Source organism: Anolis carolinensis, unplaced genomic scaffold (assembly GCF_035594765.1).
Source record: "Anolis carolinensis isolate JA03-04 unplaced genomic scaffold, rAnoCar3.1.pri scaffold_8, whole genome shotgun sequence".
Lineage (NCBI taxonomy): Eukaryota > Metazoa > Chordata > Lepidosauria > Squamata > Dactyloidae > Anolis > Anolis carolinensis.
Window position 1 is genome coordinate 1486849 of NW_026943819.1, and position 26036 is coordinate 1512884.

Sequence of the window (26036 nt, forward strand, 5' to 3'; positions counted from 1 at the left end):
AGCACCCCCAGAAAACCCCGTGATAGGATTGCCCGAGGGCCCTTCAACACAGCCATATTACCCAGAATATCAAGGCAGATCATTCACAATATCTGCTTTGAACTGGCTTATCTAAGTCCACACTGCCATATATTCCAGTTTGAAGCAGATGCTGTGGGATTTTATTCAGCTGTGTGGAGAGCCCAAGTTTGCCCATGCCTACTGTAGATGGTATGTGTGGACAGAGCTCTCCGGTGTCCCCAGAATGGCTTCAGCACCTTGGAGAGAACCTTCCAAGAGTAAAGTCCAGCTGCATTCACTGCATCCTTGGCCAAAGGATGCCTGGATGGGATCATGGGAGTTGTAGTTTGCAGGGTCTTCAGCTGTTGCCAAACTACAGCTCCCAGGATTTCATAGGGGTTTGGCTGGATGGTCCTTGGGGTCTCTTCTAACTCTTATTCTAGGAAAGTGATAGCTGTGTCCACCATCTTTTGCCTCATTCTCAGTATCCACATCTTGTCCCAGATTTTCTCTCTAGGCTGTTTGTGAAAAGGGCACAGTTGAGGAAAAATTGTCAACAGGTGAATACATTTTATTTATTTTATTTATTTATTTGCTACATTTATATGCCGCCCTTTTCACCCCGAAGGGGACTCAGAGCGGCTTACAAATTAAATTTACATACAATATTATATTAGCATAGTACAATACTGGTAATAAATTACTATATTGTACTGCAGGGGTCCCCAAACTTTTTAAACAGGAGGCCGGTTCACGATCCTTCGGACCGTTGGAGGGCCGGACTATAGTTGGCCACCGAGCAATAATAATTAATAACAACAAAACAACAACAACAATAATAAAGAGGGTTGGAAGAGACCATTTGGGCCATTGAATCCAATCCCCTTCTGCCTTTGTAAGCCAAAAGCACAAGCAAAGCACCCCTGACAGATGGCCACCCAGCCTCAATGTTAATAATAGTAATAATAATAATAATAATAATAATAATAATAATAATAATAATGATAATAATAGGGATGGAAGAGACCCCTTGGGCCATTTAATCCAACTCCTTCTACCTTTGTGCACCAAAAGCACAAGCAAAGCATCCCTGACAGATGGCCACCCAGCCTCAATGTTTAATAATAATAATAATAATAATAATAATAATAATAATAATAATAATAAGGGTTGTAAAAGAAGAAGAGACCCCTTGGGTTATTTAGCCCAACCCCCTTCTGCCCTTGTGCCGTGGGGGCCGGATAAATAGCTTCGATGGGCCGCATCCGGCCCCCGGGCCTTAGTTTGGGGACCCCTGTTGTACTGTATCAATATATTGTAATATTATTAGTATAATAATAGTATAAATAGTATAAATACATTCTCCTTTGGCCAACGTGGCCAAGCTTTGATCAATGTGGTCATCCTTTGGTCAATCTGGCTGTCCTTTGGCCCGTATGACCTCTAGAGCCACTGTCTGTTCTCCTCCTTTGTCCCAGGCTGCTTTGCGTCCAATGTGTGGGAGAAATGTAATAAATAAATAATAATAATCTCAGGAAAGGGAACCGTCAAAACTGCGTTTCTCAGAAAAGAGGCTGCACCTGTTGCCTCTCTGATGTCGTCCCGTTACCTAAGTCTACGCAATGGGGAGAGGCCTCTGCCCACAGACTTCCTTTGCGGAGAGGAGTGTTCTTGCTACGCTCAGAGCGATACTCATTTGGTTTCTGCAAGCCGAGTGGCACCGAGGGACCCAAGGATGGGAAGGGGCCGGCTCCGCTTGCCTGTTGCTGCCCTTGGGTTGCTCTTTGCAGGTAGGGCTCCAAGGAAGAGCGACATTGAGATCCCAAGTTGCTTTTAGGGGCTTGCTTCTTGGCGCCTCTCCCGTCTTTGTCTTCTGCTCCTCGCCTTGAAATAGCCCCACTGATGTGCTCGGACTGTGTTTGGTAAGATGTCTTGTCTTCTTTTCAGGGGCGGTTGTCGTTTTCGCCCAAAAGTCTGCTTCTGAAACAGGTACGGCTCGTCCTGCCTTCTATGGGGAGGGAAGGCTGGGTTCTTTGTACACCCACAGAGGCCATTGTGTGGGAGATGCCAGAGTCCAGAATCGAAAGTCTCTTTCCCGCATCCCCAAAATGCACAGACTGGGCCTGCTTGAGGAGGCAGGTTCCTGATGAGACTGGTTCTGTGTAAATGGAGGCACCTGATGTGGCTTGGCCTACAGGGCTGCTCCTAATAATAATAATAATAATAATAATAATAATAATAATAAACTTTATTTTTATACCCCGCCCCATCTCCCCAGAGGGACTTGGAGCGGCTTACATGGGGCCATGCCCGACAACAATACAACAGCAGCAATAAAACAATAAAACAAATATCGAGAATAAAACAAATGTCGCATCAGTAAAACATCAACATCAGTAAACAGTCATAAAAGTTGGCAAACAGCATAAAATGATTAAAAACGGGAAAGCTAAAAACATGGATCTGGGCCAGAGTGCAGAAAGCTTCGACATGGGAGAGGTAGTTTCACAGTTAAACTTCCCTCTGCCCTCCTCATTCCCAGCCCTCCTCTCTCACCCCCCTTTTCAGGGCTCTCCATCAAGGTGAAGCAGAATGGAAGGAACGTCACCCTGCAGTGCAGCGGAGGGAGCGGAGGGAGCGAGCCGTTCACGTGGGAGAAGGACGGGCACGTCTTGGATGACCACAAGGGAGAGTTGCTGCCCTTGGGCTCCGAAATGGATGACCCCAGAGGCTCCTTCTCCTGCTCTTCTGGGGACCAAACCGCCTCCCTGCAGGTCTTCTTCCGGAGTGAGTATGCCTACCTTCTTCCCCCTTTGTTGTCTCCCCAAAAAGCCATGAGAGTGGCACCCCGGAATATGAGACCCCAGGCCTGTGTTGCCAAGAGGTGAGGCTCTTCCTCACCTTTCAGAAGAGCCTGAAAACTTGGCTCTTCTGAAAGGCCTTTGGTAACGGATTGACCTGTTGCCTATCTCATTTATTATACCTTGTTCCTTTAGCAGGCCATAGTGTATGCCTTTGCCAGCACTTTAACGGGACAATAGTTCTGGGATCTACCTCACCCTGATTGAATCTGACACTAATTGTACTTTTTTGGCCCAGTTCTTTTTTTAGAGCCGACCCAGGATTTTATCATAGTACAGTAGAGTCTCACTTATCCAACATAAACGGGCCGGCAGAATGTTGGATAAGCAAATATGTTGGATAATAAGGAGGGATTAAGGAAAAGGCTATTAAACATCAAATTAGGTTATGATTTTACAAATTAAGCACTAAAACAAATTTGACAGAAAAAGTAGTTCAATACGCAGTAATGCTATGTAGTAATTACTGTATTTATGAATTTAGCACCAAAATATCACGATGTATTGAAAACATTGACTACAGAAATGCGTTGGATAATCCAGAACGTTGGATAAGCGAGTGTTGGATAAGAGAGACTCTACTGTATATTTATTGTATCTTGACCTATGACTTGTTTTGTTGTTGATTGATTGTTTTATTGTTATGTTTGTATATTGTTTGTGACCTGGGCTTGGCCCCATGTGAGCCGCCCCGAGTCCCTTCGGGGAGATGGGGCGGGGTATAAAAATAAAATTATTATTATTATTATTATTATTATTATTATTATTATTATTATTATATTGTTATTATTATGACCCCCTGCTCTGCACTCTTCCTTCCTTGCCCCACAGTGTGCCAGAACTGCATCCACCTCGATGTCCCGACCATCGTGGGGATTGTGATAGCCAGCCTTGTGGCCACCCTGTTCCTGGCCGTTGCCGTCTTCTTCCTGGCTGTGGAGGAGCCCAGCCTGCGGTCTCAAGGTGAGAGGCGGGTGGGTGCTTGGTGGGGCCGGAAGCCTTCCTTCTCCTCCATGGTGGTGCCTGGTCTTTATTTATCGGATCAGAGGGTACAGTTGTAATGTGTTTAAAAAATCAAAGTTAAAAACTTGGCATGATACTAAATGTCCTTTGACCAGAAGCTTGCCACTTGGAGCGCCTCTGGCGTTGCTATAAGAAGGTCCTCCATTGTGCACTGCATTGTAATAGGTGGTCTGTGGTTTGCTCTTCTCCACCGTCACATGTCGTGGACTCCACTTTGTGGCCCCATTTCCGAAGGTTGGCTCTGCATCTCGTGGTGCCAGAGCGCCATCTCTTCAGCGCCTTCCAAGTCGCCCTGTCTTCTGTGTGCCCAGGAGGGAGTCTCTCATCTGGCATCAGCCACTGATTGAGGTTCCGCGTTTTAGCCTGCCACTTTTGGACTCTCGCTTGCTGAGGTGTTCCTGCGAGTATCTCTGTGGATCTTAGAAGACTATTTCTTGATTTAAGACGTTGGCGTGCTGGCTGATATTCGAACAGAGGATGGGCCAGAGATGTCACTGCCTTGGACCAAGCACTGCTTTGTCGGGAGTGCTTTAGTTGTGCTTTCCTTGTATAATAGCATAGAGAGATGGGTGTCCTTTAGAAGTCCCTTCCAACCATTTACCATTTATGTGTTTTAAATGCAATTTTTTATCCTGTATTTTTGTTTTAATTGATATATTGTATTACTGTTTTATCTTTTTATAGTGTGATTCGTATTATGTTGCCTATATTTTGTCCTATATTGTTTGGGCCTCTGCCCCATGTAAGCCGCTCCGAGTCCCTGCAGGGAGATGGTGGCGGGGTATAAAGTTTTATTATTATTAACTCTAGTATTCAATAATAATAATAATAACAACAACAACAACAACAACAACAACAACGATGCTACTCGTCATCGTCTCACTCGTTCAGTCGTTTTCGACTCTTCGTGACCGAGTGAGACGACGACGAGTAGCATCGTTGTTGTTATTATTATTATTATTATTATTATTATTGAATACTAGAGTTAATAATAATAAATAATAAAACTTTATTTACTACTCCTTGTTAATAATGATGATGCTGGTCTTGAGGCTGTTGTTATGGTCTTCTGCCTTTCTTCCAGCAGACACCTTCTTCGTGTACATGATTTCATTCCCAGGTTGTGCCTGGTAACATAACACGCACAGACATCTCCCTGGGCAGCAGAAAGGATGCTTTGTCTGTGGTAATGGGGCTCTGAAGAGGACCTTCCCTATGGGGCCTCCGAAAAGTCCCCTTGCCCAGTCAATGTGGGCACGCTTCTCCTTTCTCTGCCTGGCTCCCCTTGGCTGACCCAGCCTTTCCCAGGGTCTAAGGTTTCCTCTTTTCTCTTTTGTTCTTTCTCTCCTTTTGTTAGCTTCCGATAAGCAGAACCTGCTGGCCAACGAGCAGCTCTATCAGGTGAGTGCATCGGTTGCCACAAGGCTGGCTTCGGCCTCCCTGCCATTGTGGAGCCTTTGGCTGGGCCGCTCTTCCTATGCTTGGGGAGACCACGAGCAACTGTTGCCTTTGCCCCGGGCCGTTGGTGGCTTGGCTCAGCCTCCGAGCTCAGAAGACTGGCCTTTGCTCCTGTATCTTGTTCTTTCGTGGCCTCCTGGGCCGTCCCATGGCTGCTGTTGGTCCCTAACCGTAATCCTTGGGTGCCTTTCCGCCTCTGCCCGTTCCTTGAGCATGGCTTAACGCAGGCCTCTCTTCCCCACCAGCCCCTTGGAGAACGCAACAACGGGCAGTACAGCCAAGTCGGGGTTGCCAAGACGCGCCGCCGGTGAAAATGGGGCGCAGGAGGGGAGCATCCAGTTTGCCCCTGGCGTTCCTGCCAATCTCGATCTCTTCACCTTGAGCAGATCACAACAGTTTCTGCTTCTTTTACCAAGACGTCCAGATGGGAAATGGCTCCAGGCAGTAGAATAGGAAGCCAGGTTTGAGCCAAATGATTTGTATACTGATATTTCTATTTCTGCCCCTGCCTTATGGAATGCCTTGCCGCCCTATATGAGAGCCATGCGTGAGTTAGGGCCTTTTACCCTAGCACTCAAGACCTGGCTCTTTACTAGAGCTTTTAATCTATGTTAATTTTATCAATATTTGTATGTATGTATTTTTATCCTTTACAATTTTATCTTGTAAATCGCCTAGAGCATCTTGGATGGAGGGCGATTAATAAGTAATTAAATGATGATGATGACGACGATATATTTAGTTTCACAGCATATTACATACCATTTTGGAGAGACTGAATGTACACCTGTGTGTCGCTAACACATTTTAGTTGGAGTCTTGTTGATATATGTCTGATATATGTTCTATACTGAAAACTGCTCTGTGTAGCATTTAAATCTGGATGATTGCAATCTATAAATCTTTATACTCTGTAAGTTACTACTCTGTAAGTTACGACCAATACTGACTGAATTTGGTCATCAGTTGTATTATTATTTCTATTATTGTTAACATTATTATGTATATGATGCTCTAATATACATATTGTGTTCTATGCTTTGAACCTTTATCGTGGTGCATATTTTTCAGATATTGTTTAGAGTAGAATAGGAAGCCCAAAATAGTTTGCTGTGCACTCATTTTGTAAAGTGATCCCCTCTGTCTCGTTAAGAAAGGCATGGGCAAACTTGGGCCCTCCTGGTGTTTTGGACTTCAACTCCCACAATTCCTAACAGAAGGGTTCAGTTTTGTGTCTCCTTGTAGCTCAAGTGGGGCCTCTTGCGTGCCATGCCCACCCCTTTCCCTCAATAAAAGTATTGCTTGCTTTCCAAAACCCTTGCGTTCTGGAGTGCGTGGCCAAAAGGGCCAAGATGGAACTGTGCCCCCAAAATTATTTAGTGGGGAGTCAGCAATGTGCACAAAGTGTGTCCATAGTGCGATGTTGACTCATGCAGCATCCTTTCTGCCTCGGCGGGGGCGTTGTTTGCGCCTCTCTCGAAGCGCAGCTGCACTTGCGCTCCGACCACATCCTGTGGAACACGAACAGAGAGCAGGGGAGGTGTGGGGAGCAAAGCGCAGTGGGGCTCCTCCGTGGGGCCACCGTTCAGCCTCTCACTGTAGTGGCTGCTGGCGCTTCCTCTCCTTACATTACGGCCATGCAAGCCTTCGACAATAAATCAAGAAAGACAGCATTTTGGCTACGATCAGTTATTTTTATTAACACACTTTGCCTTGTAAGCAAAACCAAAGGGAAACACACACCCATATATATATGTATACCCTGTTTCCTCTAAAATAAGACATCCCCAGAAAATAAGACCGAGTAGAGGTTTTGCTGAATTGCTAAATATAAGGCCTCCCCGAAAGTAAGACCTAGCAAAGTTTTTGTTTGGAAGCATGCCCGGCGAACAGAACACCAGAGCATGCGGGATCGGTAAATATACAGACCATAGAGTGTTGTACATGGAAATATTGGTAGTAACAAGAAATTCTTGATAGGATTCACAGTTTGTCTGGTTATGCTGGTTTATGATGACAACTACTGCACAGTATATAATAAATGTTCATTTTTTGTTCAACAACAAATGTGAATTCTTCATGGAAAAATAAGACATCCCCTGAAAATAAGACCTAGAGCATCTTTGGGAGCAAAAACTAATATAAGACACTGTCTTATTTTTGGGGAAACACGGTATGTATGTATATGTATATATGAATGTATGTATATTTTGGAGGGAGTTTGCAGTCTGAAATGTGGGGTCTGTCGCCAAGGAGGACACTCTGGTCTTAGGAGCCAAGGCCAGTGGGACCAAGGAGGCCAGGAACAACGGTCTGTGGGTCACGGCTCTTGCCTCCCAAGTGGGTCTCTTGACTGATGTCCATTGCTGCTGGCTGGTCTCTCTCTGTTTCTCTCAGAAGGCCCTGCCCCCCAGGCCGGCATAGACCTCCCGCTGGCCTTTCCGGATAGGCTGCAAGAGCAAAGAGGGAGGGTGGCTCAGTTGAAAGGACCATAAGCCAGAAAATAGTAAACTTTTCCCTATGTAGCTTTGCCTCTGCACATGCCCCTCCCTTCCTGTGAGCTGGTACCTTTCTAAGGGGCTGTTCCAAAGAGAGAAGAAAGCTCAGAGTAAACAAGTGAGGTCACAGGCATCAAGTAGGTGTGGAAGGTGAGGAAGACCCTCGGCCATTGGTCAATTTTAGATAAGCCAAAGGTATATAATCTTTGTTTGCTACGCACATGTTGCGACGGCCATTTGCATGGTACGGACCCACTAAAGTGGGTGCCTACAGCTGTTTTGCCTTATCATCAGCTGTGATAACAATAAAAGGCTTGTTTTATTGCTCTCTTGGGATTCTCTCCTTTTCTTCCCCTCCAGGCTAGTCTCCAACACAGTCGCTGGGACCTTCTCTCAATAGGGGATGCTACCCAATGGCTTTTTGAGAGACCCCCAAGTGGCTGCCTGGGGAGGCCGCGGGGTCTGGCTAGCCACCCCAGACCCCACCTCCTGCTTCTGGGGGTGTCTCTCTCTTGGGAGGGGTCTCGGTCCCAAGCAGCCTCCTCCTGCCCTCCTCTCCCCCCAACAAGCCAGTCAGGACTTACCTCGTAGTCTGGGTTTGGGACGGGTGGGGGGTGATCCGCCTTCGGGCCTGGAACGGAAACCAAAGTGAGTTGGGGGATATGGGGCAGCTGCCTCCCAGCCCCAGTCCTTGGGGAGCCCTCCTTCTCATTGGGCAAAAGGCTTCCTCCTTCAACAAGCTGGAATGTGTCCAGAGGAGGACGACTCAAAGGATCAAAGGTCTAGAGAACAAGCCCTATGAGGAGCTGGATGGCCATCTGTTGGAGGTGCTTTGAATGTGATTTTTGTTAATGTGGGATTTGTGTATTGATAGTGTTTAAATCCAATTTGTGCCATGCTTGTATTGCAACTGATTGCATCATCAAGAATGTACCATAGTGTGGAAAGAGTTAATTGCCAAGAAGCTGTGATGACCTTGATGTGTGGCTGGAACTAGGGAGTATCCAGACACAAGTATGTGTGTATATTGATTGCGTCAGTTCAGTCGAGTTCTGTCTGCCTAGAGTTTGAGTCAAGTCCTGTGTTCATCTATCGTCTGTTAGTCTGTGTTGATACAGTAAAACTTTGTAAATAGTTTTACCAACGTCTCTGAGTGTCTCTTCGTTCCATCAGACTGCTAATACTCTGGCAATTGTCCTGCTTCTTGGCAGAATGGGGTTGGACTGGACTCTTTCAACTCTAGGATTCTAGGATTCTCCATAGCCATAGTCTTCCTTCCCCAGCTAACGGGAGAAATCTCAGGACAAGAGCATCGCCTTGAGAGCAATGTGAATGAAATGTGTGTGGACATTTTTGTGAGAGATTGTTGTGAACTCTCCTTTTCCTGCCTCCAACTCTTATGTGAACCCCATGCTCTTTGCAACCATGAGTGCATCACACTTGATGACACTGTGATGGAATTTCCCCTTGTGACATTGCCAAATCCCTAGTCTGCGGTTCATACAATCATAAGAGTTGGAAGAGACTTTGTGGGCCATCCAGTCCAACCCTGTCCTGCCAAGAAGCAGGAAAACCGCATTCAAAGCACCCCCGACAGATGGCCATCCATAGCCTCCAAAGAAGGAGCCTCCACCACACTCCAAGACAGAGAGTTCCATTGCTGCTCTCTCTTTCACACAGGATGAATTACTTTTGATCTTGCAAGGGAAGGGGATGCAAAGTACTGTATATACTTGAATATAAGCCGACCCGATATAAGCCGGGCCACCTAATTTTACCACAAAAAAACTGGGAAAACATTGACTCCAGTATAAGCCGAGGTTGGTAAATTTGAGAAATAAAAATAGATACCAGTAAAATTACATTAATTGAGGCATCAGTAGGTTAAATGTTTTTGAATATTTACAAAAAGCTCAAATTTAAGATAAGACTGTCCGACTCTGATTAAATCATTATTCTCATCTTCTTCAATGTAAATGTGCTTATGTGTCCTTTTAATAATAATAATAATAATAGAGTAAAATAATCCATGTAATAATAATAATAATAATAATAATAATAATAATAATAATAATAATAATAATAAAAAATACAGGAAAAGAATACATGTAATAATAAATAGATTAAAATAATAAATGCAATAATAATAAGATCAGAGTGAAATAATAAATGTATTACAGTAGAGTCTCACTTATCCAAGCCTCGCTTATCCAAGTTTCTGGATTATCCAAGCCATTTTTGTAGTCAATGTTTTCAATATATCGTGATATTTTGGTGCTAAATTCGTAAATACAGTAAATTACAACATAACATTACTGCGTATTGAACTGCTTTTTCTGTCAAATTTGTTGTAAAACATGATGTTTTGGGGCTTAATTTGTAAAATCATAACCTAATTTGATGTTTAATAGGCTTTTCCTTAATCCCTCCTTATTATCCAAGATATTCACTTATCCAAGCTTCTGCCGGCCTGTTTAGCTTGGATAAGTGAGACTCTACTGTAATAATAATAAAAATAGAGTAAAATAAATGTAATAGTAGCAACAATAATAGAGAAAAATAATAAATGTAATAATACCAATAATAATAGAGAAAAATAATAAATGTACCATATATTCTCGAGTATAAGCTGACCCAAATATAAGCCAACCAGAACCCTCACCCGATTATAAGCCGAGGGGGGCTTTTTCAGTCTTAAAAAAAGGGCTGAAGAACTAGGCTTATACTCGAGTATATACAGTACATCTTTGTGATAGTTGATGATTCCATTAGAGATGGTGAAGGGGCCATAAGCCAGAAAATAGTAAACTATTGCTTATGTAGCTTTGCCTCTGCATATGCCCTTCCCTTCCTGTGAGCTGGTGCCTTTCTTCAGGAAGTTCCAAAGGGAGAAGAAAGATCAGAGTAAACGAGTTAGGTCATAGGTATCACTTATGGGTGTGGAAGGTGAGGAAGATCCTCAGGCATTGGTCAAATTTTAGATAAGCCAAAGGTATATATTCTTTGTTGCGACAGTCTTTTGCATAGTATGGACCCACTAAAGTGGGCGCATACGGCGATTTGCCTTGTCATCAGCTGTGATAACAATAAAAGTCTTGTTTTATTGCTCTCCTGGGATTCTCTCCTTTCCTTCCAACAATGGAAGGAGAAGCGGCCACTCACCCGGAGGCCTCCCACGGGCGGCTCCCACGCCGTCTCCTCCCCGGAAGCGGGCTTTGCGGTTCTTGCAGCAAAAGTAGACCAGGCAGAGGACCCCCAGGGTCAGGAGGAGGTCCGAGACGATGATTCCGGCCAGGAGCCCGAGGCCCAGCTCCACGCAGTCCTGGCAAACTGCAAGAAGGGTCACTCAGTAGGACATCCCGTGGCCTTGCTCTCCTCCCTCCAACCACAGTCTGCCCCCCAGCACAGACCTTTGACCTTCAGGAAGAGCTTGCTGCTTCCGCAAGTACACTCTTCCCTGCGCTCGACAATATCCGTGAGGATCAAAGGGTTGCGATGCTCCTTCTGATTGCTACACTGGATTGTTGCATCTGTGGGGCAGCTGAGGGTCACGGTGCCCTTCCAGACGTCCACTCTGATCTCTGAAGAGAAGCAATGAGAAGGCAGTGGGGGGAGAGGAAGGATTGCATGGGCAAACTTGGGGACTTCAGGTGTTTTGGACTGCAACTCCCACCATTCCTAACAGCCTCAGACCCCTTCCTCCCCCCCCCCCCCCAGCTGCTTAAGTGGCTGGGGGGAAAATCCAGCACTACGCTGGCAAAGATACTGGTGGGTACTGGCCCCCCCAAGCCCACCCCAGTTGTTTTCCCCAGTCTACCCAGTGCCTGCTCTTCCCTGAATAAGGGCCCTTCAGTCTTCCCAGAATAAGGGAATAAGGGCAAGAACTGTTCTGAGAAAGCTGCACAGATCCTTACCGTTGGCAACGCTGCTGCAAGCAGGGCCAGCTGCAAAAGAAAGAGAAGGCACCAATGAGGAGGACATAGGCATCGCTTGGCAATGGATCTTGGGTGAAGAACTGAGCTTGCTTCCTTTTTGGACTTGTGGGTCGCAGGGCTCTTTTGGGGACCTTTGTGGGCCCGACTCCAGGAAGCAGAGGGAGAGACCCTGTTGGACCCTTGGGCTGAGTCGCTGGGTTGCTGTGAGTTTTCCGGCCATGGAAGCCTCCGACGATACAAAACAGCAGGGTCCTTTCCCCAGCTATCTTTGTTTCCTTCCTCAAATGGGGTCGGCAGGAGTCCGTTTGTGGCCTTGTCTGGCCTGCGGGCATCACCCCAGAGAGGAAAGCCCACCACTGCTGTCTGGTGGGATTGCAGGGAAGTGGGTTGGGAAGGCCTCGGCAGTTCTCTCTTCCTATGGAGCATTGTCTTGACCGAAGGGCATCACGCTGTGCTCAAAGGCCCCTTATGCCAAGGGGAAGGTGGGCTCAGAGCCACAATTGCCCTTCCAGTGCTGGCCAATGCCCCCTGCCTTTCAGGGGTGAGGGTCTTCCCAAGGATGGGATACCCCTTGCCCTTGCTATAGCTCTGCCCCAATGCCTCTGTCCTCCTCTCCCAGTCCCACATTGCCTACTCTGCATTGGGATGCCAACCCCCCACCCCAGATACACATTGCCTCCCATGGGATGCTTACAGAGAAGGGCCAGCAAGGCTGCGACAAGGGCCCCGCGACGCATCTCCCTGCTGGGCCCTCTTTTCCGTGGGGTGAAGGGGCCCAAGGGCAGAGCCTGTTGCTCGTGACGCAGTGCCAGGCAGGTGTGCTCTCTTCTCTCTCTCTCTCTCGCTCTCTTCTGCAAAAGCGACAGCCCTGCCAGGAAGTGCAGAAAGGGGGGGGGGCTAAGAAGAGGAGGAGGAAGAGGAAAACCTTTGTCACCTTCAACAAGTGGCCCTGACCTCAGCTCTTCAAATGCTTACATTTCAACAAATGCATTCACACCAAATGCATTCATATTCAACCAACACTGACAGCTGGCTCTTCTAAGGATGCCTCCAACTTTGCAAATTGATGGCGAGCTGCAGAGCAGGCCTGGGCGAACTTCGGCCCTCCGGGTGTTTTGGACTCCAACTCCCACCATTCCTGACAGCCTTGGGCCCCTCAGCCATGACGATAAGCGAAAATGATTTTGGTCGCTGGTTTATATATTGTTATAATATTGTTGTTTTGCTCTGTCTCACATTCTTGAATTGCATTTTTGTGAAATTACATTTTAAAAACAGTGTCGTTCGGGCTCATCCCCATGTAAGCTGCCTGAGTCCCTTCGGGGAGATGGAGGCGGGGTACAAAAATAAAATAATAATAATAATAATAAAAATAATAATTATTATTATTATTTGTATCACAGAATCACAAGTTGAACACTTCCCAAGTGTTTAGGACTGTGTGATGTATGATCATTATGATTTTGATTTTGATTATTATTATTATTATTATTATTATTATTATTATTATTATTATTATTAATTCGTATCACAAAATCACAAGCCAAATACTTCCCAAGTGTTTAGGACTGTGTGATGTATGATTATTATGATTTTGATTATTATTATTATTATACAACATTGTATGACACAGCAAACAAGATAGATATGCTGGATTTTGTATCACAAAATCCCAAGTCGAACACTTCCCAAGTATCTAGGACTGTATGATCTTGTTGTTATTATTATTTATTATTATTTTATGACACAGCAAACAAGATAGACATGCTGGATCTTGTATCACAAAATCACAAGTCGAACACTTCCCAAGTGTCTAGGACTGTGTGATGTATTTTCGGATGATGCGTGCAAATCCGTCAGGTGGCCTTTTGCAGTTGGCAGATCATGATTTTGTCAATGTCTATTGTTTTCAAATGCCAGCTGAGATCTTTTGGCACAGCACCCAATTATTATTATTATTATTATTATTATTATTATTATTATTATTATTATTACAGTAGAGTCTCACTTATCCAAGCTAAATGGGCTGGCAGAAGCTTGGATAAGCGAATATCTTGGATAATAAGGAGGGATTAAGGCAAAGCCTATTAAACATCAAATTAGGTTATGATTTTACAAATTAAGCACCAAAACTTCATGTTATACAACAAATTTGACAGAAAAAGTAGTTCAATACGCAGTAATGTTATGTTGTAATTACAGTAGAGTCTCACTTATCCAAGCCTCGCATATCCAAGCCTCTGGATAATCCAAGCCATTTTTGTAGTCAATGTTTTCAATATATTGTGATATTTTGGTGCTAAATTCTTAAATACAGTAATTACAACATAACATTACTGTGTATTGAACTACTTTTTCTGTCAAATTTGTTATATAACATGAAGTGTTGGTGCTTAATTTGTAAAATCGTAACCTAATTTGATGTTTAATAGGCTTTTCCTTAATCTCTCCTTATTATCCAAGATAGTCGCTTATCCAAGGTTCTGCCGGCCCATTTAGCTTGGATAAATGAGACTCTACTGTACTGTATTTAAGAATTTAGCACCAAAATATCACAATATATTGAAAACATTGACTACAAAAATGGCTTGGATTATCCAGAGGCTTGGATAAGCGAGGCTTGGATAAGTGAGACTCTACTGTATTATTATTTTATGGATTCATGGCCATTAAGGGGGCAGCCAGACCCTGAGCCTGCTTTGTGTTGGGGGAGAGAGAGAAAGAGAGAGCCGGGGCATGTGCAGAGTGCCCAGGAAACGAAAGGCAGAGTCTCTGCTGGACTTCCTGGTTGGAGGGTTGGGAGGGGAGGGGCAGAGGTGTTTGGGGAGGAGGAGAGAGAGAGCCGGGCTCGGGTTCCGCCAGGTGTGTTCCGGAGGTGCCAGAAGGGGCTCTGCCTGCCTTACCTGCGCCATGGGCGTCTCACCTGGACTCACCTGGAGGGGCTTCCTGCTCCTGCTGCTGGGTAAGCCTCGCCAAGAGACCCCTCGACTGGGAAAAAGGCGAAAGAGGAAAGAAAGAGGGAGGAAAGAGGGAGAAGGGAAAGACCTGGGCCTCCCAGCCAGGGATTTCCAGGTAAAGAGGGCGGAAGGTCCCGTGACTCTGCCTTCCACCTCGGCTCCAGTCCTTCGTATTGTCGAAGGTCTTCCATGGCCGGAATCGCTAGTTTGCTGCGAGTTTTCCGGACTGTCCGGCCATGGCTCCAGAAGCATTCTCTCCTGACGTTTCGCCTGCATCTGTGGCAGGCATCCTCAGAGGTAGGAGCCTCCGGTGGCCTAGGGGATAAAAGCCTCGTGACTTGAAGGTTGGGTTGCTGACCTGAAGGCTGCCAGGTTCGAATCCCACCCGGGGAGAGCGCGGATGAGCTCCCCCTGTCAGCTCCAGCTCCATGCGGAGCTCCAGCTCTATCAGCTCCAGCTCCCACAAGGATGGTAAAACATCAAAACATCCGGGCAACGTCCTTGCAGACGGCCAATTCTCTCACTCCAGAAGCAACTCAGGTTGCTCCTGACACAGAAAAAAAAAATCCTCAGAGCTTGTGAGGTCTGTTGGGAACGAGGCAAGTGGGGTTCCTATATCTGTGGAGTGATGTCTGTTGGAGGCAAGTGGGAATGTTGCCATTGGCCACCTTGATGAGCACTGAATAGCCTTGTAGCTTCAAAGCCTCTAATATCCTAGGCTTTCGGGAAGAGATATTCAGAGACGAATCCCAGACGCTTGGACCTAATGAGTTTGTGTGCTGTACATGTAATCTATCATACTACAGTAGAGTCTCACTTATCCAAGCCTCGCTTATCCAACATTCTGGATTATCCAATGCATTTTTGTAGTCAATGTTTTCAATACATCATGATATTTTGGTGCTAAATTTGTAAATACAGTAATTACTACATAGCATTACTGCGTATTGAACTACATTTTCTCTCAAATTTGTTGTAGAACATGATGTTTTGGTGCTTAATTTGTAAAATCATAACCTAATTTGGTGTTTAATAGGCTTTTACCTAATGCCTCCTTATTATCCAACATATTCGCTTATCCAAGGTTCTGTCAGCCCGTTTATGTTGGATAAGTGAGACTCTACTGTAGATCATTCAGGGATGATCCTATCAAAGGCAACCTGACAGCCTAGCAGCCCATTCCCTACAGAAGATAAATATAATAATAATAATAATAATAATAATAATAATAATAATAATAATAATCCACCTCTCCTTCGGCTCAGGTATTTCCCTTTCCGCAAATAACTTATTTTCATAGGTTAATGTTTAAATTTTATAATTGGTGTATGTTTTGTTTACTCATGTATTGTTTATTGCCACTGTTTTTATCTGATATTATCTGTTAGCCGCCCCAAGTCCCTTTCGGGGGAGATGGAGGCAGGGTATAAATAAACTGATTATTATTATTATTATTATTATTATTATTATTATTAAAATACTCAAGGAATAGATCATTTAGGGACAATCTCATCTAAAGTAACCTGAAAGCCTATTAGCCCCAGCCCATTCCCCACAGTTGATAGAGGGATAAATAGATAGATAGAATAATAATAATAATAATAATAATAATAATAATAATAATAATAATCCTCCTCTCTTTTGGCTCAGGTAACCTGGAAGCCTACCAGTCCCAGCCCATTCCCTACAGTTGACAGAGAGATACATATGTTATTTGAGTGATTATATTGTTTCTGTTTATGTGATTGTTTTAGTCAATTGTTATGTTGTTTTTTTGGTATTCTTATAGCATTTTATAGTGTTTCAGTGTTTTATTTATTCAATGTTTTATGCTGATTTTATATTGGAAACCGCCCTGAGTCCCTCAGTAACTTTTACTTACTTACTTAATACTTACATAGATAGATAAAATAATAAGGATAATGATAATAATAATAATTCACCTCTCCTTCGGCTCAAGTAACCTGAAAGCCCTATCAGCCTCAGCCCCTTCCCCACAGTTGATAGAGAGATAAATAGATATAATAATAATAATAATAATAATAATAATAATAATAATAATAATAATAATAAATCACACAGTCCTAGACACTTGGGAAGTGTTTGACTTGTGATTTTGTGATATGAAATCCAGCATGACTATCTTGTTTGCTGTGTCATACAATAAAATAATAATAATAATCCACCTCTCCTTCGGCTCAGGTAACCTGAAAGCCTATCAGCCCCAGCCCATTCCACACAGAAGATAAATAGACAGATGGAATACTACTAGTACTACTACTACTACTCCACCTCTCCTTCGGCTTAGGTATTCCGTGTGTATTCCGGCAAATACGGAATAGATAATTCAGGGACAATTCTATCAAAGGCAACCTCAAAGCCTATCAGTCCCAGCCCATTCTCCGCAGAGGATAAATAGCTAGATGGAATACTACTATTACTCACTACTGCTCCACCTCTCTTTCAGCTCAGGTATTTATTTCCCTTTCCGCCCAGCCAGTACTCATGGATTAGATAATTCAGGGACAATCCTATCAAAGGCAACCTCAAAGCCTATCAGCCCCAGCCCATTCCCCACAGGGGACAGGAAATCCCATCACCCGAGGACCATCTAACCCAGGCTGGCCCTCCCACCAGCAGTGACCACGGTCATCACCACCCTCAGCTGACACCTCTTGCAACACTTCCTTGCTCCCATTCTTTGGGCCTCTTTTGCAACCTCTTCACCCGGATGTCATGTTGGAGTGAGTTCATGGCCTCTCCCTCCGTAGTGGGGCTCCCCATGTGTCACTACACAGAGAGGGAGGGGCTTTGGATGGGGGGCTGTTCCTTGACTCTGGACCCCAGGGCTTCCTGCCCAGTCTGGGAGGGGAAAGGGACTGGATTAACTGGTGGGCAGCTCCTAATAATAATAGTAATAATAATAATAATACAAAATCCAGCATATCTATCTTGTTTGCTGTGTCATGCAATAATAATAATAATAATGATAATAATAATAATAATATTTTTGAAGTCAAAAATCAGAAACTCCTCAAAGCACAGCAGACAAAAAATCAATACAAGATAACCGCACTACAAACTAGAGCTGACAGCTGGCACAACAAAACACTGAATGGAAAGCTCCTCGACAAAATTGAAGGAAAAGCTGATAAGGAGAAGACCTGGCTCTGGCTCACGAATGGGACCCTGAAGAAGGAGACAGAAGGCCTGATCCTTGCAGCCCAGGAGCAAGACATCAGGACAAAGGCAATTAATAATAATAATAATAATAATAATAATAATAATAATAATAATAATAATAGAAGACCTGGCTCTGGCTCACGAATGGGACCCTGAAGAAGGAGACAGAAGGCCTGATCCTTGCAGCCCAGGAGCAAGACATCAGGACAAAGGCAATTAATAATAATAATAATAATAATAATAATAATAATAATAATAATAGAAGACCTGGCTCTGGCTCACGAATGGGACCCTGAAGAAGGAGACAGAAGGCCTGATCCTTGCAGCCCAGGAGCAAGACATCAGAACAAAGGCAATTAATAATAATAATAATAATAATAATAATAATAATAATAATAATAATAGAAGACCTGGCTCTGGCTCACGAATGGGACCCTGAAGAAGGAGACAGAAGGCCTGATCCTTGCAGCCCAGGAGCAAGACATCAGGACAAAGGCAATCAAGGCCAAGATCGAAAAATCAGCTGATGACCCAAAATGCAGACTGTGCAAGGAAACTGATGAAACCATGGATCATATCCTCAGCTGCTGTAAGAAAATCGCACAGACAGACTACAAACAGAGGCACAACCATGTGGCCCAAATGATCCATTGGAACTTATGCCTCAAGTCCCACCTCCCAGAAGCAAAGAACTAGTGGGATCACAAAACAGCAAAGATAATGGAAAATGAGCACGCAAAAATACTGTGGGACTTCCGAATCCAGACTGACAAAGTTCTGGAACACAACACACCAGACATCACAGTTGTGGAAAAGAAAAAGGTTTGGATCATTGATGTTGCCATCCCAGGTGACAGTCGCATTGACGAAAAACAACAGGAAAAACTCAGCCGCTATCAGGACCTCAAGACTGAACTTCAAAGACTCTGGCAGAAACCAGTGCAGGTGGTCCCGGTGGTGATGGGCACACAAAAGATCTCAGCCGGCATTTGGAAACAATAGACATTGACAAAATTACGATCTGCCAACTGCAAAAGGCCACCCTGCTGGGATCTGGGCGCATCATCCGAAAATACATCACACAGTCCTAGACACTTGGGAAGTGTTCGACTTGTGATTTTGTGATATGAAATCCAGTAGAGCTATCTTGTTTGCTGTGTCATAATAAAATAATAAGTTTATTTGTATCCTGCCACCATCTCCCCCGGAGGGGACTCGGGGCGGCTCACAGAAATATTAGATACAAAACAATAACAATGTACAATACATCAATAAACAATAACATGCACCAATTATAATATTTAAAACATTGACCAGAAAAATGAAATACACTTACTGAAATCATAGAATTAAAAACAGTGACGTTGCAATGATAGATTAGCAAAGTGCACATTAAAAGTTGCGAACTCAGAAACATAGATAAAGTGCCACAGATTCGTTTGTAATGTAACACGATCTCACGATTTTACAAAATGCATTGGGTTGTGGGTGAACTACAACTCTCATCGTGCCAGTTTAACCCCCTGTAACTCCATCAGTACAGTAGAGTCTCATTCATCCAATGTTCTGGATTATCCAACGCATTTTTGTAGTCAATGTTTTCAATACATCATGATATTTTGGTGCTAAATTCGTAAATACAGTAATTACTACATAGCATTACTGCCTATTGAACTACTTTTTCTGTCAATTTTTTTTGTATAACATGATGTTTTGGTGCTTAATTTGTAAGATCATAACCTAATTTGATGTTTAAATAACCTAATTTGATGTTTTCCTTAATGCCTCCTTATTATCCAACATATTCGCTTATCCAACATTCTGCCGGCCCGTTTATGTTGGATAAGTGAGACTCTACTGTACTTAAAGTTTGTGATGTTGGACAAGTTCTCTCTGGAGGCACCATCGGTGGGGTTGAGTGTGCTCTCTGTCCGTAGGGTAAACTATAACTCCCACTATGGTGAGTCCGTCCCTTCAGACCCCTCCACTAGGTTGAGTTAAGTCGAGGAGGTTCCATGTGCCAAGTTTGGACCAGGTCTATCATCGGTGGAGGTCACAATTTCCCTGGTTGTGGGTGAACTACAACTCCCAGAAAGGAAGATCAGTTCTCCCAAACTCTTCCAATAATCACATCTCAGCATATCAGGTATGTGTGTTCCTTCCTGGGCCAGAGTGCAACTCTCCTTGCTTTCTTCCAAGGTCTCTGGACGGTGTCTTCCATGGAGATCTACACGCCGGGCTCCTTGGAGGTTCTGAACGGGACCGACGTGCGGCTGAAGTGCACCTTCCGCAGCCGGGAGCCCGTCGGGCAGCGGCTGGTCATCTCCTGGGACTTCCAATCCCGGGACAAGAGCCAAACGGAGTTTGTAAGTTGCCTTCTGCCTTCGGGATGGGAGCCTGTTCTTTCAGGAGACGTTTGATGGCTGTGGGGGGCGGGGGTTCCTCCACAAGTAGAGGAATAAGATGATGCTGACTCTACACCCTGATCAAAGTGGCCCCTGGTCAAAAAAGGTTGGAAACCACGGGTTTAAATGAATAATAATAATAATAATAATAATAAAACTTTATTTATAACCCGCCACCATCTCCCCAATGGGGACTCGGGGCGGCTTACATGGGGCCATGCCCAGACACGATACAATATAACAAAATAAAACAATATATCATAACACAATATAATAGTACAAAAATAATCATATACATTACAACACAAATCAGAGCAGACAGGGCGGGCCACATGAACATTTAATTAAAAACTCGGGAGAGAGAGGCATATAAATAAAGAGAACAGGGGTATAAGACGGAACAGTCCAAACAGTCCAAAGAATAAAATCCAAGGGGAGTAATCAAAGGTATATAACATTTACTCCCCGAAGGCACATCGAAAAAGCCACGTTTTTAGATCTTTCTTAAAAGCCAATAAGGTGGGGGCTTGCCTGATCTCAGAGGGCAATGAATTCCACAGTCGGGGGGCCACAGCAGAAAAGGCCCTCTCTCTCGTTCCCACTTATATGAATCCATATAAGCACATATTAAAGTAGGAGTCTCCAAACCAGGGGTCCCCAAACTACAGCCCGCGGGCCACATGCGGCCCATTGAAGCCATTTATCCGGCCCCCACAGCACAAAGGCAGAAGGGGGTTGGGTTAAATGGCCCAAGGGGTCTCTTCCAACCCTTATTATTATTATTATTATTATTATTATTATTATTATTATTATTATTATTATTAACAACATTGAGGCTGGGAGGCCATCTGTCAGGGGTGCTTTGCTTGTGCTTTTGGTCCACAAAGGCAGAAAGGGGTTGGGCTAAATATATTATTATCATTATTGCTCGGTGGCCAGCTATAGTCCGGCCCTCCAGCGGTCTGAGGGATTGTAAACTGGCCTCCAGTTTTAAAAGTTTGGGGACCCCTGCTCCAAACTATGGCCTGTGGGCCTGATGTGGCACAACTTGACTATCTGATTGGCCCAAAATAAGTCCAGACTTCCCATTGAAGCACTGGCCAATTTATGTTGGTGGCGCAGTGAGCTGCTGAACTTGCTGACCGAGAGGTCGGTGGTTCTATTCCTGAGAGTGGGGTGAGCTCCTGCTGTTAGCCCCAGCTTCTGCCAACCTAGCAGTTCGAAAGCGTCGGAGCCCCCGGTGGCGTAGTGGATTAAAGCCTTGTGACTTTAAGGTTGGGTTTGCTGACCTGAAGGCTGCCAGGTTCGAATCCCACCCGGGGAGAGCGCGGATGAGCTCCCTCTATCAGTTCCAGCTCCATGCGGGGACATGAGAGAAGCCTCCCACAAGGATGGTGGGAGGCTTCTCTCATGTGCCCGCATGGAGTTGGAGCTGGAGTTGGAGGGGACGTTGCCCAGGGCAAAGTCCCCTGGGCAACATCCTTGCAGAAGGCCAATTCTCTCACACCAGAAGTGACTCAGGTTGCTCCTGACACGAAAAAAAAGTTCGAAAGCAAGCAAATGTGAGTAGATGAATAGGTACCGCTCTGGCGGGAAGGTAACATTGGTGCTCCATGCAGCCATGCTTGTGACCACATGACCTTGGAGGTGTCTACGGACATCGTCCAGCCCTTCAACACTGTTAAGGGACCGTGAACCTTCCTTCTTTCCTTTTTTCTTTCCTTCCTTCCTTCCTTCCTTCCTTCCTTCCTTCCTTCCTTCCTTCCTTCTTTCCTTCCTTCCTTCCTTCCTTCCTTCCTTCCTTCCTTCCTTCCTTCCTTCCTTCCTTCTTTCCTTCCTTCCTTCTTTCCTTCCTTCCTTCCTTCCTTGCCAGGTGATCCACTACCAGGATCAAGCCTATCCGCCGCAGACGGGCCGCTTCTCGGGCAGAGTCACCTGGGACGGCAATGCATTCAAGAGCGACGCCTCCATCATGCTCTGGAACGTCGGCCCCGGGGACAATGGGACCTTCTTCTGCCACATCAAGAACCCCCCGGACGTCGATGGGGTGGCCGGAGAGATCGAGCTGAGCGTCGTCCTGAAAGGTCCGCCCGAGCGGGAGACGGAGGGTGAGGGGAGGGGGCCAAGGGCATGGGCACCCCCTCCCCACATACACACCCTGCTTCTTCCCTTTTCTCCTCCTCACAGTGAGCTTCTCGGAGATCCACGTTTTGGCCCTGACCATCGGTGGGGCCTGTGCTCTGATGATTGCCGTGGTGGTCGTGGTGGTGGTCTGCCGGCAGCGACGGAAGGCCGGGAAGGACCAGGCGGAGGAGACGGAGATGTAAGTGCCAGGGGGTGTGTGAGGTTCTCTTCTTCAGCACCAAGACACTCTGGGTAGATTCAAACAGATTTATTGTACGGAATACCAGAATCTTCTCTGTAGCCCATTTATATAGGGGCTCTCACATACCAGAGGGCAATTGAGGTTTTTATGGCTGGCCAGTTTTATGGCTGGCATCTGTTCTTTGTCAGAAAGCATCAAGACACATGCTGGGTAGATTCAAACAGGTTTATTGTACGGAATACTAGAATCTTCTCTGTAGCCCATTTATATAGGGGCTCTCACATACCAGAGGGTAATTGAGGTTTTTATGGCTGGCCAGTTTTATGGCTGGCATCTGTTCTTTGTCAGAAAGCATCAAGACACACGCTGGGTAGATTCAAACAGGTTTATTGTACGGAATACCAGAATCTTCTCTGTAGCCCATTTATATCGGGGCTCTCACATACCAGAGGGTAATTGAGGTTTTTATGGCTGGCCAGTTTTATGGCTGGCATCTGTTCTTTGTCAGAAAGCATCAAGACACACGCTGGGTAAATTCAAACAGGTTTATTGTACGGAATACTAGAATCTTCTCTGTAGCCCATTTATATAGGGGCTCTCACATACCAGAGGGCAATTGAGGTTTTTATGGCTGGCCAGTTTTATGGCTGGCATCTGTTCTTTGTCAGAAAGCATCAAGACACACGCTGGGTAGATTCAAACAGGTTTATTGTACGGAATACTAGAATCTTCTCTGTAGCCCATTTATATAGGGGCTCTCACATACCAGAGGGAATTTGAGGTTTTATGGCTGGCACCTGTTCTTTGTCAGCGCTTGCTCTGTGTCCGGAGATGTCATAAGATCGGAGATCATGACATCGTGGGATCGAGGGGGCAATGGGGCAGCGGGCCTTGTTGGTGGGGTGCTGGGTCTCTCTTTGGTGCAAAGGGGTCCTTATGGGCCAAGCCCCCGCCTCATCCCTTGGCTGCCTCTTCTGTCCTGACTTCTGCTCTTTGTCTCCCCAAACGCCAGGCCGGAGAAGGAGAAGCTGCGCAGAGTCCCGGAAGAGGAGAGGGAGGCCACACTGCCCGGAGGGGAGGCCTGAGTCCCCTCACTCACTCCCTCACTCTCTCACTCATTCTCTCACTCACAAGACCTTCGTGACATGGACACTTGAGAGGAGAGTGCAGACTGGGAGCACTTGCTACATGGCACCCCCCCAAAAAGGAATGGAATAAGCCCCTTGGAGACCATCCCAAAAAACTGGAGCCACCTCTTTCGAAGCCAGCCTGGACCCTTCAGACTTCTTCTCCAATTCATCTTCCTCTTCTGCTTCACCTAATCCGGAGGTTCTCCTGCAGAGATTTCTAAAGGAAAGGGCCGATAGCAATGCGCACCCCAAACTCTGAGGCCCAAAGACTTGGTGCCCACAAACCCTTCAGTATTTATGTTGTCGAACGCTTTCATGATCGGAATGACTGGGTCGCTGTGAGTTTTCCGGGCTGTCTGGCCATGTTCCAGAAGCATCCTCTCCTGACGTTTCACTCACATCTATGGTAGACATCCTCAGAGGTTGTGAATCAATCAGGGCTGGCTAACACCTCCGAACAAAGGATTCCCCCAGGCAGCAACTGCCAGGCTTTGGAGCTGCAAGTCTATTTAATGCTAACCAAGGTGGCCAATTGAAACATTCACACCTGCCTCCAACAGACAAGAGTTCTTTCTCCAACCCTGAACATTATTCAACAGAGATGTTTTATATATATATATATACAGTAGAGTCTCACTTATCCAAGCTAAACGGCCCGGCAGAACCTTGGATAAGCGAATATCTTGGATAATAAGGACGGATTAAAGAAAAACCTATTAAACATCAAATTAGGTCATGATTTTACAAATTCAGCACCAAAACATCATGTTATACAACAAATTTGACAGAAAAAATAGTTCAATACACAGTAATGTTATGTTGTAATTACTGTATTTATGAATTTAGCACCAAAATATCACGATATATTGAAAACAATGACCACAAAAATGGCTTGGATAATCCAGAGGCTTGGATAAGTGAGGCTTGGATAATTGAGACTCTACTATATATATTTGTGTGTGTGTGTGTGTGTATATATATACACACACACACACACACATACATACATATATACATATATATATATATATATTCACTTGCCTTGTTTCCAACAGACCTCCCTGCAAATACCCTCACTGATTGACTTGAACTTAATTGTTGCAAGGCTATTAGTTGCTATTAATTGCTAATCAAGCTGGCCAATGGCAACATTCACATTTGCCTCAAATAGACAAAGAATTCTTTCTTGCACCCTAGACATCATTTCACAGATATATATACACACATACACACACTCCACTTGCCTCGTTTCTAACAGACCTCTATGCAGAGACCCTCACTGATGGACTTTGCAGCTTGCAAGGCTATTCAATGCTAATCAAGCTGGCCTATTTGAACATTCACACTTGCCTCCAGCAGACAAAGTTCTTTCTCCCACCGTGGACATTATTCCACGGATATATAAACATCACGTGCCTAGTTTCCAACAAACTTCTCAACCTCTGAGGATGCTTGCCATAGATGTGGGCGAAACATCAGGAGAGAATGCTTCTGGAACTTGGAAAACTCACAGCAACCTTCAGTATTTCTTTTCATGTTTTGCTTCCTAGGTCCCAGTGGTCTGTTGACAGCAGGGGAGGGAAACATACCATGGACCCTGAACTGCATCTCCCATCGCTCCTTGCTGCCTAGGACTGATGGGAGTGGCTGGACAATTGGGTTTTCCCCAAACCCTTCTTTCCAGCCCGCCCTTTGCCCCACGGCTGTATGTCCGAGGGGTCATTTCCCCGCAGGCTCTGCAAATACTGCCTTTGCCCGTCGCTGCAAACCGTGTAGGACGTTAAAAACAACATGTTACAATAGAGTGACTTATTTTTCATAATGTAATTTATTTTTCAAGATGTATGCAAATAAATTTGCTAGACTTTGGTAGTAAAGAGCGGGGAGCTCATGGACATCTGTTGGGGGTGCTTTGATGGTGCATGTATAAAAGGATAGATTAGCATGGGCAAAGTTGGGCTTTCCCTCCAGGTGTTTTGGACTGCAACTCCCACCATGGAGCTGGAGCTGATAAAGGGAGCTCATCCATGCTCTTCCCCGGGTTGGATTCCCTCAGGTCAGCAACCCAGCCTTCACAGCCTTCAAGTCAGCAGTCCTGCCAGCACAAGGGTGGTGTGATGGCTCAAAAAGCCAACGGGAGGAGGCAGCTCAAAAGATCAAGGGCTGGGAGAACAATCCCTATGAGGAGCGGCTGAAAGATCTGGGCATGCTTAGCCCATTGAAAAATGGCGTGGTGCGATAAGTTTACTGGAATTTTTGC

General features: G+C 45.1%; 3 protein-coding genes across 4 annotated transcripts; 2 read left to right on the forward strand and 1 right to left on the reverse strand.

Moving 5' to 3' along the window:
* The first annotated feature begins 1574 nt into the window (after window positions 1-1574).
* Window positions 1575-6657, forward strand: LOC103281391 (T-cell surface glycoprotein CD3 gamma chain). The gene is made up of 6 exons (XM_008122868.2): window positions 1575-1790; window positions 1948-1989; window positions 2569-2787; window positions 3693-3824; window positions 5242-5285; window positions 5588-6657. The coding sequence occupies exons 1-6, from the start codon at window positions 1595-1597 to the stop codon at window positions 5651-5653; spliced, it is 699 nt and encodes a 232-aa protein (XP_008121075.2). The 5' UTR covers window positions 1575-1594; the 3' UTR covers window positions 5654-6657.
* A 358-nt stretch (window positions 6658-7015) lies between these two features.
* LOC103281392 (T-cell surface glycoprotein CD3 epsilon chain) lies at window positions 7016-12661 on the reverse strand. The gene is made up of 6 exons (XM_008122870.3): window positions 12470-12661; window positions 11755-11784; window positions 11251-11421; window positions 11003-11170; window positions 8425-8471; window positions 7016-7792 (listed from the first exon to the last, which is right to left on the reverse strand). Exons 1-6 carry the CDS (start codon window positions 12510-12512, stop codon window positions 7736-7738), a joined length of 516 nt encoding a protein of 171 aa, XP_008121077.1. The 5' UTR covers window positions 12513-12661; the 3' UTR covers window positions 7016-7735.
* A 1762-nt stretch (window positions 12662-14423) lies between these two features.
* LOC100561139 (myelin protein zero-like protein 2) lies at window positions 14424-25656 on the forward strand. Of its 2 annotated transcripts, none has more exons than XM_062960839.1 (5): window positions 14424-14737; window positions 20115-20281; window positions 22209-22404; window positions 22508-22643; window positions 23659-25656. In XM_062960839.1, exons 1-5 carry the CDS (start codon window positions 14512-14514, stop codon window positions 23729-23731), a joined length of 798 nt encoding a protein of 265 aa, XP_062816909.1. In that variant the 5' UTR covers window positions 14424-14511; the 3' UTR covers window positions 23732-25656. The 2 variants fall into 2 exon arrangements, with proteins under 2 accessions (XP_062816909.1, XP_003229021.3); XM_003228973.4 differs by having other exon boundaries at window positions 14428-14737; window positions 22194-22404.
* The last annotated feature ends 380 nt before the right edge of the window (window positions 25657-26036 follow it).